Source organism: Magnolia sinica, chromosome 6, assembly GCF_029962835.1.
Source record: "Magnolia sinica isolate HGM2019 chromosome 6, MsV1, whole genome shotgun sequence".
In the NCBI taxonomy this organism is placed as follows: Eukaryota; Viridiplantae; Streptophyta; class Magnoliopsida; order Magnoliales; family Magnoliaceae; genus Magnolia; species Magnolia sinica.
In genome coordinates, this window is record NC_080578.1 from 7,625,545 (window position 1) to 7,640,508 (window position 14,964).

At 41.6% G+C, this 14,964-nt stretch overlaps 1 protein-coding gene across 2 annotated transcripts in view; it reads left to right on the forward strand.

Moving 5' to 3' along the window:
* Positions 1–1,074: 1,074 nt before the first annotated feature.
* Positions 1,075–14,964, forward strand: part of LOC131248141 (probable methyltransferase PMT2) — a 34,453-nt gene continuing 20,563 nt past the window's right edge. The window contains exons 1-4 of one of the 2 annotated variants that reach the window (XM_058248221.1): positions 1,075–1,264; positions 3,095–3,784; positions 5,189–5,399; positions 5,576–5,870. In XM_058248221.1, coding sequence (XP_058104204.1) covers positions 3,140–3,784; positions 5,189–5,399; positions 5,576–5,870 — 1,151 coding nt within the window. In that variant the 5' untranslated portion in view covers positions 1,075–1,264; positions 3,095–3,139. The remainder of the gene's footprint in view (positions 1,265–3,094; positions 3,785–5,188; positions 5,400–5,575; positions 5,871–14,964) is intronic. The other variant, XM_058248220.1, reaches the window with a different exon arrangement.

Sequence of the window (14,964 nt, forward strand, 5' to 3'; positions counted from 1 at the left end):
TCAGATAAGAGAAGGTTGACATTTGACGCTCACAGTTAGTTTTGCATAGGGCCCACCGTGGTGTTTATATGAAATCCAATCCATTCGTCTGATTTTCCTCATCAGTGTGAAAGATCTACGCAAAATCTACAGTTGTCCAAAACTCATTTGAGCCATACCACGTGATCGTTGAAGCAGTCTGATTTTTGGGATGAAAACTAAACAAGTGATCTGGCACCTGATGGACGGTGTGGATTTCATACACGTTAGGCAAGTTAGCAAAAGTCGTTTCAGGTGACCGTGACAGCGTTCACGCGCGTCCGCAAACGCATTGGAAGCTCGTGTCCTCAAAAAAATTGCGGGTACAGTTGCATAAGTGCGTGAGGTTGCTCGAATACATCCCGGTGTATTCCAACATGGTACGTCGGGACTCTAGCTCTTGAATCTGGGTCACTTTTTTACAATGATCCAAACCGTTCTTATAACTATTTTCACTTTTTAAGGTCCAAAAAGAAAATAAAAAGTATGGATTATTTAAACATTTGACAATTTGGACCTTTTGCTTTGAACATGAACGGTCAGTGTAATCTTCATAAGATCAACAGTTTGAAATATTCAACCAGTTTTATTTTTGGGTAATACCCCATCTGAATGAATCTGTATCAAATAAACGGTTTGGATCATTAAAAAAGATCAAATCCAACTGCCGATATTTCTTATTATAATACGTGGGTATATATTCGAGCAAACCTCTAATCACAGTGACAACTCTCGTTCTCCGACATTTCTCCGGATATTTTAAAATTTTGAAGTTTTGTCTCTTGTATTATCGATGGAATCTGGCCGAAAATAAAATATTTATTGTAAATTAAAGAATATTAGCCGATCCCAGTTAATGGCACACAGCTTAGACGATAAAATTAATAAGTATATTTAAAATCTAAATATATGTATATATAACAAATTCTTAAACGTTTTTAATATTTAAAAATATGCCGAATTTTGTAAATTACTGCGATAAATGGTTTAATGTAATTTCTCCTTATATCGTTTCAAAATCTCGGCGATATTTGTACCACTGCCTTCAAAATCTTCCCGGTGGTGTCGGCGATAAGCGTCTGTCTCCGAATTCTTCTCTGGAGACATCACCTCTCTCTTCGTTTTTCCCGCTTATTCCTTACAAAATGGCATCTCCAACACCTCCAACCTCCAACTGATCTCTTTCTCTGAAAACCTAGAAATCGGAGAATCCGCAGTCTCAAAGATCAATCCTCCTTTTCCTCAGGTGCGCGATCTCATCTCTTTCCAATGCTTTCGTCTTCCTCTTCCTTTCTCGAATTTTCGTTGATTTTCCTTTGTTTTTCTTCGATCTGAGGAGTGGAATATCTCAGATTTCTCTCTCCAGCTGCTGCTCATTTCAGTAGCGCTGCTGTCTGAGTTGATCTTTAGCAGATTTTAAATTTCAGAAATATATTTAGAGTTTCCAAATCAGAGATATGTGTAATAGTCTCATAAGGTGAAAATAGTCACATATCGTTATTTCCTTAGTAATGTGTTGCTTTACTTCTGAGTTGTAGGAATGCGTTGTTGTTAGCTTTTGTGATTCCATCTTGATTGCGTTGCTGATTCAATTTGCTTGTGGATCCAAACGCGGCCTTAGTACTGTAGCATCTGAGGCAGTTGTGATTGGTACCATAGCTTGAGATCTGGTTCCAGTTTGAATCTGGGTGAATCGGGCTTTTGATTATTTTAAATTTTAAGTGCGAACGGCAGATCGAAATGGAAGGCATGAACTTCATGTAGTTTTTATTCCATTTCTGAAGAGTATGCAGTGCTGGTTTTGCTGTAGAATACCAGGAGCTGAGGATGAACTATCAGCCCCGAACCAGATTGATGGATCTCTATTTGAAGCAGCAGTCAGAAAGGGATTGTGAGAGAAGGGTAGATTTCTAAAATCATGAAGTTGGAATTTTTTTCCCTGAATTGTTAACTTTTTAAAGGTGTGTTTGGTCGCACCAAATATTATGAAATTTCACAATATTTGCTCCAAATTAGACTGGTTAATCTCGGAGTATCATGAAATTTCACGATATTTGGTTCAACCAAAACACACAAAAAACAGAGCAAATAAAGAAGGGCTGACAGAAGGAAAAAAGCTATAAGCTGGCAAAATCAAGTGACCCTTTCGTCACTTTACCACGTCAAGGAAAAAATCACAAAGAAACTATATGATAAATTAGGAAAATAATAATTCAGAAGCCTCACAAGTCTTATGTTTCATTAATTTTGGCTTACACCGTCTTTGAGAAAATTCTTAAAGCCTCCCTGCACACCTCAGCCTCAGCCTCACCCATCTTCTATGCCAGAAGGACCATAAAAACTCCTATTGATGGCACCCATGTTATCTCTAAGAGGAGTTAACAAGAGAGGACTCCCTTCCTCAATCAGATTTACAACCTTTTCGGCTAATAGATGGTACATTGAAAGGAAGATCTCTAGTGCAACGACAAAAACAAAACCAGAGTAGCCCATTAAATGGGTTGCCCATAGGCCATATCAGACCCATCAAAGTTTAGATTTCAAACACTACTGGGCAGGCATTTCCACTGATTGACGACCAGTATGTGCAACGGCTCGCTAGATTAGGAATCACAAGGACTCAAGCAGAAAGTGAAAGCTACTGGTGAAATGAGAATTGAATCTGATGTAAGTGACCAGACCGGGCTGTACAATCAGCTTGGCTAATTCAACCCAATCTGATACTTGGACCAATTTTGCAATGCTTTCGTTAATTTAGTCTAGATTGGGTGAATCGTCTTATCGAGTCCATTTTCATTACCTTTGTTTAACATGCAAATGAAGTGAATGAAATTTGATGCATCTCCTTTGAACTGTGCCGTACCCACCATACTTTATTTTTTGTTCCTTTTAGCTTCAAACTCTGGTTTAGTTTGTTGTTTATGTGGACTTGATTACTTTACCATTTCTCAGTTAAATGATATCTGTTGCTCACAGCATAGTCATTATAGTTTTCACTTTTCATGGGAAAATGTGTTTGTTTACTCGAACTTGCCTGTACTTAGAATCTGTTGCAAGTTCATTTCTTCTAATGTAGTTGTGGTGCAAACTACAGCAAGCTCATAAGTGTTCCAGACACATCATGGGCTCAAAAACGAACTCAGCAGGAAGTAAGACTCGCAGCTCAATATCTATATTTATCGTGGCGGGTCTGTGCTGTTTCTTCTACATCTTGGGTGCATGGCAGAAGAGTGGTTTCGGAAAGGGAGATAGCATAGCATTGGAGATTACCAAGCAGACAGATTGCAGTGTCTTGTCCAATTTGAATTTTGAGACCCATCACAATGATGTGGTTGATACCACTGACCCCTCCAAAACAAAAGCTGAAGTATTTGAGCCCTGTGATGTTCGGTACACGGACTACACTCCTTGCCAAGACCAAAATCGGGCAATGAAGTTCCCAAGAGAAAATATGAACTACAGAGAAAGACATTGTCCGGCTGAGGATGAAAAATTGCATTGTCTTATCCCAGCACCCAAAGGATATGTAACTCCATTTCCTTGGCCAAAGAGCCGTGACTATGTGCCCTATGCAAATGTTCCTTACAAGAGTCTGACAGTTGAGAAGGCTGTCCAGAACTGGGTTCAGTTTGAGGGTAATGTATTCAAATTTCCTGGTGGAGGAACAATGTTTCCCCAAGGTGCAGACGCATACATTGATGAACTCGCTTCGGTTATCCCAATCGCCGACGGAACAGTTAGAACTGCACTGGATACCGGTTGTGGGGTAAGTTGAATGTTCATCCCCTTTTCTTTTTCCTTTTCTGAATAGACAATCAATGAATGAATTTCCTTGATCCACCTTGTGCTCTTTTTCCCCTTTTTGTATTTGATTTGGCTTCACTTCTCTTCCTGACGTTCGTTATTTCTTATTCTATATCTATGCAGTTTTCTTTCAAATGTTACTTGGTTTTGTCTTAAAGAGACATTTGTGGTTTGATTTTCTCGATCGTTGCATGCAGCCTACCTGAGTTTTGGATCAGGATGATTTTTGTATACTCCATTCTTGTGATCCACACCTAATGAACAGGTTTGATGTGGTGTCCTGTCCCCACTCTTCCTTGTGGTGTGGACCACCTGAGTTGTCTATCTGCCTCATTTTTCCCCTAGGGCCTACAATTGAGGAGCTCACCCGATGGATGGAGTGGATGTCAGATAGACAATATGGTAGGCCCACAGAGATTGGGATGTTGCAGAGAATTCCAGTCTGTCAAAAACTATCTATATATCAGAGGATGCAATTTCAATTTATAATAGTAAACTGCATGAGGAGAGAGTTGATCTCAAACTGGAGAAAAATGAGGAGAGATGTGGAAATGTGATATGCCAAGTCAAAATATATGATAGATCTTCATCTTGTGTATCAAACCAAGCATTTGTAATCCTGAGAACCCCATCATCATCATTATCTTCCTTGCTGAATTACAGAACTCAGATCTCCAGAGAGAAGGTTACATGAAGAAATGTCTGTATGAGATGTAACTGAGTTTGATGAAGATAGAGACTTGAGAGGAAATATTCAAGATTTGCAGCGTGGAAGAGAGTGAGAGAAGTGGGTGGTCATGAGACAGATTTAAAACGGGAATTTTGGGATCTGGGTGTGTGTGCGGGAGAGAGTGGGAAGTGGGTGTTAAGAAGGGGAGAGAGGTGGATTTGAAATTTAGAATGGGAAATGGGAGTTATGAGAGAGGGACGGCAGTGGATTTGAAAATTTTAATTCAAAATGAGGGAGGGGCTGGCATGATAGGTGGCCAATAGAACCGTCTCCCCATTAGAGAAGTGGTTGCCAAATATAAGGAAAAAGAAAAGAAAAATCATATAAAAATGCAGAAAATCAGGTAAAATGAGAAGCTTCCTAAGAGAGGGCTGCCATGTAGATAGGCACTGTCCGGACAGCTCCTCATTTTCTTTTATTTAAGATATATCAATGAGAACGATATATCTATGCAGTTCTCATAGATATTTTACTTAGTTTTGTCTCAAAGAGACATTTATGGTTTAATTTTGTGGATCATTGTATGTGGACCATCCCTAGTAAAGACTGTTTTAATATGCTGACTCCCAGTTCATACCTGGCAGCATTCTTTATTCAGTTATAGTAGCTGAACTGACTACTAGAAGCACTGTGTAGGTTGCAAGTTGGGGCGCTTACCTGTTGAAAAGAAATGTGTTAGCCATGTCCTTTGCACCAAGGGATTCACATGAAGCGCAGGTGCAGTTTGCTTTGGAGCGTGGTGTACCTGCAGTTATTGGTGTGCTTGGGACTGTAAAGCTTCCATACCCATCTAGAGCCTTTGATATGGCTCAATGCTCACGGTGTTTGATCCCATGGACATCAAATAGTGAGTGCTAATTTTGGCCACATGGTTCTTTCATCCCAAAGGAATTGCTATTTCAATGACTAAATCTTAATGATGTCATTCTTTTGGTTTCTTTACATCTTTCTTTGTCAATGTCTGGATATAAACCTGTGCCTTGGGCTATATTTATTACATCATTCTGAAACTTCTCTATGCAGATGGGATATACATGATGGAAGTAGACCGAGTTCTCAGACCTGGTGGGTATTGGATACTGTCTGGGCCTCCCATCAATTGGAGGACCTACTATAAAACATGGAAGCGGTCTAAGGAGGAGCTTCAGGAGGAACAAGGAAAGATTGAAAAGATGGCGGACCTTCTTTGCTGGGAGAAGAAGTATGAGAAGGGAGATATGGCTATCTGGAGGAAGAAAAAGAATGCTGATTCATGTCGTCAGAGACAAGATGATCCTGCAACCAAGTTTTGTGAATCCACAGATGCTGATGATATCTGGTAGGTTTCTATATGTTTCCATTTCACTGGATCCGTTCCACTTTCTCCAGAATATGGGTGCCTTTGCTCAATCCTAAGAACAAACTCTGATGAGCTATGATATTAGCAAAAGCTGTTCTTATGTCACATGTCTAGTAAATTAATGTCGTGGTATTTCTTTTTTATTTCCTTTACACTCCATGTTCTCTGTCTTCTCACAACTAAAATTGTCTTCTCACATCTTAGCTAGCTGATATTTTTAGCTTACCGATATTCAATCTTCAAAAAGAAAAATCATTTAGTTCATTCTATGATATTTTTGGTTGTTGTTCAGTCCTTGTGTTCTATGTCAGATGGGATCATATTGGTTTCTCTTTATGAGATGTTGATATATCTTTAGTCAAACTCGGATTGCACTCTCTTTCTTGGAGGGGACTTTGCCATGCATAACATTATATACATATTGTGAACTCACGATCTATAGGTCTGCTGGGGAATTGTCAAAAGCCGAATGAGATTTTTCATGTTGTGAATTAACTGCATATGGAAGAAAAACACTAGAACTTATTAAGTCCAATCACTTTTTTTTTTTCTGCAACAGAACATCTTAAAATTTTTGAAGTGCTTAAAACTGCAAACTCAACAGTCAACACCTTCACTAACAACGTGATCACATCTATTTCAGAGTTGTAGCTGATGAGGGCCGTGACCCATCGTAATATGCATGTTGATTTTTCTCAAGTTCCATTTGCGATATATCAAACAATTATAATTGGTAAAAGAAAGAATGATTATAGCACGCATGCACACATAGGAGGGAGGGAGGGACCTTGGTGGTCCAAGTCAAAATTACCCTTGGCAGGCCAACTCAATTTTTGTGCTTTTCCTAACAACTAATAAATTGAGATATTCAAGTTCATCATTGAGTAGAAATTGGGTGAGATGATTGGTTTTCAGCAAGGTTGCTAATATCAGTTGTGTGATGGACAATATGGGCATATCATATTCATATCTGCCGTGGCTAGTGTGGGATACAAAGTTGAAATGGTAGGATTTAGAAGCAGTGATTGTTTCAGAGGATACGGGCCATAGTGGCACCGATACGCAAAGTGTGTATCAGTTATGGGTTGAGACGCTTTAAAAGACATGTTTTGGATATTTCCAGTTTCGCTTATTTTTTCTGCTCTACATTTCAACCCTATAGGAAGTTTAGGAACCCAATTTTTATTGGATTTTCACCTATTTTGGAGATCGAAACACAAGATTTTGAGTGGGATTCGATGAATCAAAGAAGAGTGGAACTCATTTTATTGTGCAGATTAAACAACTACTTCTTGAATTTTGCACAATAAAGTAGCATATATTATTCACTTGGGGGCCGCTGCTCGACAGCCAAATGTGGCGGGCATAGGGGGCTCAACCCCCACCCATCACGTCTTTTATTAAATTCAGGCAATTGGCATATAGTTACCACATATTTTTGTAATTGTTATCTCATATATTTTAATTATGAATAGTTTGTGGTGAATTATGATTCCTGTGATGTACAATTAAAATATAACAGAGACCTTTACAATAAAAACTAAAAATTCATAATAAACCCAAAAATTTCTTATTTCCATTAGTTCAGACACTAAATTTATAGAGGTCAAATATTAAAAACTTCGGGCCTTCCTAGAGTTACATTAGATCATCGCCCTATTCTCCTTGAAGTGACTGAAGATTATTGGGGCCCGAAGCCTTTTCGGTTTGAGGCGATTTGCCTAGAAGTTGAAGGGTTTGACAGGACTAGCTTGTGGTGGAATGGTGGTCTTCCTTTGTGGTTGATGGGTTTGCAGGGTTCAGAATTTTCCAAAAATTAAAGATGTTAAAAGAGAAGCTTAAAGGGTGGAAGAAAGAGGTTTTTGGAAGAAGGGAGGAAGAATTTGATAAAGTGGCGGAGCAGATTCATGCCCTTGACGTGCTTGAAGAGGATGGAAGGTTATTCCCTGAAGATAGACAAAGACAATCTCTCCTTGGCCTATGCTAGGCGGGCTAAGGAGGAGGAAATCAAGTGGCTTCAAAGGTCGAGGGTGGTGTGGCTGAAAGCAGGAGATAAAAATACTCATTATTTCCACAGTATAGGCAGCGCGCGGGCCTGCACAAATGGAATATCTTCCCTCGTGGTGGAAGGAGCTCCTACTTTGGACAAAGTTAAGATTTGCGATGCTATTGTATCCTTCTACGAGGATTTGTTATCAGAAGAGAAATGGAGTAGATTGAGGCTGGACTTCTTGGATTTTAAGAAGTTATCTCTTGAGGATGTGATCGAATTAGAAAGACCGTTTAGTGAAGAAGAGATGAAGGCGACTATCGACTCTATGTGGGGAGATAAGGCGCGGGGCCTAGATGGATTCCCAATCTTTTTTCTTTTTTTTTTTCGAAGTTTTGGCACATTCTTAAGAAGGACATCATGGATTTCGTTGCTGAGTTTTGGCAAAGGAGCCACCTATCTAGCAAGCTGGGTGCTTTGTTTATTGCTCTTGTTCCCAAAATTCAAGGGGTGGAACATTTGAAGGACTTCAAGGCGATTAGTCTAATTGGGAGCCCTTACAAGATATTAGCTAAGACTCTTGCTTCCAGGTTGAGGGCAACTCTCTCTTTTGATATATCTTAGTATCAGGGGGATTTTGTTGCAGGAAGACAGATTTTAGATAGCGCTCTTATCGCCCACGAATGCTCAGATTCAAGATTTAGGGACATGGATGTTGGTCGTGTGTAAACTGGACCTTGAAAAGGCGTATGATCATGTTAATTGGGACTTCCTCGACTATATGTTGGGCCGGCTGGGTTTTGGAATTAAATGGAGGGGATGGATTAAGCCTTGCGTTTAGTCCGCGTCCTTTTCCGTTTTGGTTAATGGTTCGTTGAAAGGTTTTTTCAAAGCTTCTCGTGGCTTGAGGCAGGGAGATCCGTTATTGCATTATTTATTTGTGGTGGTTGGAGAAGCCCTCAGTGGCATGCTTTCTAGAGGGGTTGGAAATGGCTTGTTTAGAGGGTTTAATATGGTAGGAGTTGGTAATTTGATCACTCATCTTCAGTACGTGGATGACATGTTGCTCTTTTGTGAAGCGAAAGAGGAGTCAATGGATAACCTTCAGAAAATTCTAGTCTGTTTTGAGGCAGCTTCGGTTGAAGATTAACATGGCGAAGTCTGAAATGCTTGGAGTGCACGTTGAAGGGGAAGAGCTAAGCTGATTTGCTTCTGTCTTTGGTTGCAAAATTGGTGCTATTCCTTCCTCTTATTTGGGGCTTCCTTTGTGCATTAGGAAACCGGTGAAGCATTTGTAGAATAAGGTGAACAAAAGAATAGAGCGGAAGCTGGCTTTATGGAAGTGTCGATGTTTGTATTTGAGAGGTCGACTGACTATGTTGAAATTAGCTTTCTCCAATATGCCGGTTTACTTCTTATCATTATTCAAATGCCCTAAAGAAGTGCTAAACAAGCTTGAAAAATTGCGAAGAAATTTTCTTTGATCGGGAGCTACTGATAAAAGGAAGTTCCATCTTCTAAAATGGGAGGAGGTCTGTAAGCCGGTTCCTAGGGGGGTTTAAAGCTGTTGGGTGCTATGAACATAACACTGCTTGGGAGATGGGTTTGGTGCTTTGGTGCGAAGGAAGGGAGGCTGTGGAGAGAGGCGATAGTGGATAAGTATAGTACCTAAGAGGGCGGGTGGTTCGTGAGAAAGGCTTCCCTCTACAGGGCATCGACATTATGAAAATCAATAGCGGGGACAGAATTTGGTTGGGTGTGGAATCTCCTTTGGGTAGAGGCAATCATATTCGGTTTTGGATAGACTCTTGGTGTGGCAACCATGCTCTTCAGATTCTATACCCGAGGATTGCCTTCCTCGCTGTTGACAGATTTGTGTTGGTGGCCGACTGTTTCTCCCTAGTTCAGGGATTGGTCATTTGGTCCCTGCGTGTTGTAGGGATTTTTTGGAGGAAGAAATCGACGAGGTGGCTACGCATTTGAACCTCCTCAATAATGTTAAGCCCGAGGTCAATGACGAAGATAACATCTATTGGTTTAGGCATCGGTTGGGGGCTTAGATCACACCAATTCGAAACAATCCCACAAATTCCACATCCCACATGAAAATCCAAACATTCAATTAAAGGGGAATCTATGCGGGTCCAAGCCGACACGGGCTAGGACTTGGACCGATAAAATTATAAATCAAACGATGTCAAAGGGAAATAAAATCAACTACTCATGCATAAAAATCAGTCCATAATCCAAGGGATTCCCTAATTTCAATTCAAGGAACCCTAAGGTGAAAAACGGGGCAAATCAATTAGGGATCATGTAATCTAGGGTTAGGATTCATGAAAAAACGTCTATAAGAGGATAAAAGAGGATAAAAACCTGAGCCAAAAGATGATCCCGCGTGTGGACAGCAACAATGGCCCAGACGGACGTGCGTGTGATCCCGGCCGCACGTGTGTGGGGCCCACTATTCAGAAAAAGGCCACCTTGGCCCTGGTCGGCCAGGGATGGACTCCAAAACCCCCAAATCTCAGCTCGATCCGATGTACGGTTTGTGCGTGGTGCTCCGCCGAAGTTTCAGCTCGCCTGCGGGCCGAAATCTGTAATGAAGAAATCTGATGCAACAAAAGGACAAATTCGAAGTACGGATGGTGGGAGAAGATGGAAAAAAAGATGATGGAAGATGGGGGTGAATTGGGATCGATGTGGCTTCGCACCACGGTAGTTAGCCCTTCGAAAAGGGAGGGCTTCGCACCCACTTTTGAATTCTTCCACAACTCACGAAGAGAGCAGAAAAATAAAGCAGGAATTTTTTATTAACTTCAATGAATGAAAAGAACTACAAGGGGTGCCTATTTATAGGAAAACCCTATACCCCAAAACTCGCATCATGTGCACAACCTATTACTTGGCGATGAAGTAAACTAAAATAAAAACTAAATAAAGAAATCTAAAGCGTTCACGATGTTCTAAATAATAACAATAAGCAAAACCTAAAATATGAAATCAATCCGACTAGCGGGCCATGATCATGAGATCCCATGATGGGCTTTTCTTGATTATCGGGCCCATTTTTTTGAACAAAAATTCCGTCTTCTAACATGGGGGCCCTCCCTGGACATCGTCATCGATCCAGATCGACGTTGGGGCCCTCCTTCATGTGTACATGCGTAGGGGGCGGCGTGCGTGCGCGTGATGTCCCCATCAATTCTCCCCAGCTGCGAAGATTTCGCCTCTGGCGAAATAAAACTCCTGAACCGCTTCAGGATGTCAGGATCAAGTCTCTGAAGATCCTCCTTAGTGAGCCACGTGCTATCTGAAGCTAGGCGTAACTTCCATTTAACCAAGTACTTCTGAAACCTGCCGTCCGACGTTGAAACTATCTGATGGTACAGGATATTCTCTATTTCCTCTCTGGGCGTGTGAAAGTTAGGTATGGGAGGGAGAGGTTGAGAAGAAATCTCAGGAAGAATAGGTATGGGAGGTAGAGGCTGGGAAAATGGGTCAAGACGGGTAGGTATGGAACGTAGAGGTTGGGAAAATGGATCGAGAAAGATAGGTATGGGAGGTAGAGGCTGGAAAGAAAGGTCAGAAAGAGTGGGTATGGGAGGTAGAGGTTGAGAAAATGGGTCGAGAAGGGTAGGTATAGGACGTAGAGGCTGAAAAAATGGGTTGGGAAGGATAGATATGGGAGGTAGAGGCTGAGAAAATGGGTCGGGACGGGTAAGTATGAGACGTAGAGGCTGGAAAAATGGGTTGAGAATGGGCCATGGTTCAAGGGATAAATATGGAGAATCAGGATGGGTGGGCGAAGGGCCGAACAAAGTATCGGTGGTCCCCTGAAAAGTAACTAAATCCTCCACATCAGATGTGAAACTAATTCCCATGGAAGGTGGAAGATCTATCTCATACACATTGAGACCGTTTCGTTTTATAATTTTGACGGGTCCAGCGCTACACGCATGTAACTTACAAACGGCCCTCGAAGGATACCGCTTGGGCCTGATGCAGACCATCACAGAGTCCCCAATATTGAATCCTTTGAAACATTTATACTGGTCTGTATAAAATGTGCAATGTTCATTATTAGTCATGATCTTCTGCCTGATTTCTTGATGCCATGAATGAGTGTGATGCGCAAATGACTCTGCAGACTCTGACGGCCTATGGGACAGTGACATAGGAACAAGATTAATAAGTTTCCTAGGTTTATAATCAGTAACGACTTCACAAGGATTTAGACCTGTGGACCTATCGACAAACTTATTCAACGTGAACTCGGTTGTAGGTATTACGATGTCCCATATTCTGGTGTGCTCTATATCCTTCCTAGGGGACTCATCCGGTAGATCATCAGGAAAGATATCATGTAACTCATCCATTACGAATGGCCTCGGTGGGTAACTCTACACTAGTCGCTGGTCTCTCCAGCCACAAGGCCACACATGTTGTACCCCTCAAAATAGTGGTCTTTATGTCTCTCATGGGGTGGGTGTCCGGGTGCACACCCATAATTGATTCCTTGACCAACTCCATTCATTAGTGTATCCTCCAGGCCACCTGCTTGAGATTGGACATCTACCCCAATGGTGGGGTTTGTCCTAGCGATGGTCTTTAGTCGGGTAATGCGTACATCAAGCTGTTCACAGCATTGGTCCATTTCCAAGCGCTTAATCATAGACTCCAACGTCTGAGATATCTTGTTTAGTGACTCTTGCAATTGTTCCATATTTAGTGTAGGGTGCAAACCGAAACTGCGACTCGTACGTGTGGGCATACACTGACTTGCTCGACCTAAGGACCTGCTATGACAACTATATGCGTCTAAAAACTAAATGACCCTACGAGACTCTATATGAAGGAGACTACACACTGTTACTAAAATTCAGCTATATATGATGGACTGAATGCATGAAGGACTCAAACAAACTAAACCCTAAATATGTGGTGAATTCCCCTATAAGAACCCTAGGCTCTGATACCAAATTTGATGCAGGACATGGAAAATTAAATATGATATGCAAGATTGCAGGCTTAGATCACACCAATTCAGAAACAATCACACAAATTCCACATCCCACATGAAAATCCAAACATTCAATTAAAGGGGAATCTATGCGGGTCCAAGCCGACACAGGCTAGGACTGGACCGATAAAATTATAAACCAAACAATGTCAAAGGGAAATAAAATCAACTACTCATGCATAAAAATCAGTCCCTAATCCAAGGGATTCCCTAATTTCAATTCAAGGAACCCTAAGGTGATAAAAAGGGGCAAATCAATTAGGGATCATGTAATATAGGGTTAGGATTCATGAAAAAATGGCTATGAGAGGATAAAAGAGGATAAAAACCTGAGCCAAAAGATAATCCCGCGTGTGGACAGCAACAATGGCCCAGACGGACGTGCGTGTGATCCCGGCCGCACGTGTGTGGGGCCCACTATTCAGAAAAAGGCCACCTTGGCCCTGGTCGGCCAGGGATGGACTCCAAAACCTCCAAATTTCAGCTCGATCCGATGTACGGTTTGTGCGTGGTGCTCCGCCGAAGTTTCAGCTCGCCTGCGGGCCGAAACCTGCTTCAATGAAGAAATCTGATGCAACAAAAGGACAAATTCGAAGTACGGATGGTGGGGGAAGATGGAAAAAAAAGATGATGGAAGATGGGGGTGAATTGGGATCGATGTGGCTTCGCACCACGGTAGTTAGCCCTTCAAAAAGGGAGGGCTTCGCACCCACTTTTGAATTCTTCCACAACTCACGAAGAGAGCAGAAAAATAAAGCAGGAATTTTTTATTAACTTCAATGACTGAAAAGAACTACAAGGGGTGCCTATTTATAGGAAAACCTATACCCCAAAACTCGCATAATGTGCACAACCTATTACTTGGCGATGAAGTAAACTAAAATAAAAACCAAATAAAGAAATCTAAAGCGTTCACGATGTTCTAAATAATACAATAAGCAAAACCTAAAATATGAAATCAATCCGACTAGCGGGCCATGATCATGAGATCCCATGATGGGCTTTTCTTGATTATCGGGACCATTTTTTTGAACAAAAATTCCGTCTTCTAACATGGGGGCCCTCCCTGGACAAGAAATCGACGAGGTGGCTACGCATTTGAACCTCCTCAATAATGTTAAGCCCGAGGTCAATGACGAAGATAACATCTATTGGTTTAGGCATCGGTTGGGGAAGTTCTCGGTGAAGTCTCTATTTGAGCTAATTACCGAGGCCCCTCCATCAGGCCTGCCTCATCCATTTCATTTTTGGTTTTATGGTGCTCCCCCTAGGGTGGTGGCTTTTGTGTGACTTCTCGGGCGGGGAAGGATTATCACGGTAGACAATTTACAAAGAAGATCTCTTGTACTCCCTAACATTTGCCTTATGTGTATGGCAAACGGGGAGTCGGTTGATCACTTTTTTATCCATTGGTCTTTTGCTCGCCGAGCTTGAAATCACTTCTTCAATGGGTTGCAAGTTGCTCGGTCTATGCAGAATTCGGTGAGAGAATTAATTTGGGCATGGCACGGCGGAGGAGGTGCTTAAGTCAAGGACGGCAAGTGGCTTCGTCTTGCTATATATATATATATATATATTTTTGGGGGGGGCGGGGGGGCAATGCGCGCACGCAATGAGGAGGAGGGTCCCACCATCGATCTGGATCGATGACGACGTCCAGGGAGGGCCTCCTAGTTAGAGGACTGCGTTTTGGTTCATTAGGGTGGACCCGATCGTCATGTGAATCCCTCCATGGGTTCTCATGATCGTGACCCACTATTCTAAATAATCTAGTACTTCAGGTTTTGCTTATTATTGTTATTAGGAATATTATGGACGATCTAGATTGCTTTGATTAGTTGTTATTTTTTATTACTTCGCCTCCAAGTAATAAGGTGTGCACATGGCGCGAGTTTTGTGGTATAGGATTTTATTATAAATAGGCACCCCTTGTAGTCTTTTTTCTTATTGATGATTCGAATAAAATTTTTGCATTTTCCTACTTCTTTCTGAGTTGTGAAAACCTAATTGGGTGCGAAATCCTCCCTTCTTCGAAGGGCTACTAGCGTGGTGCGAAGCTA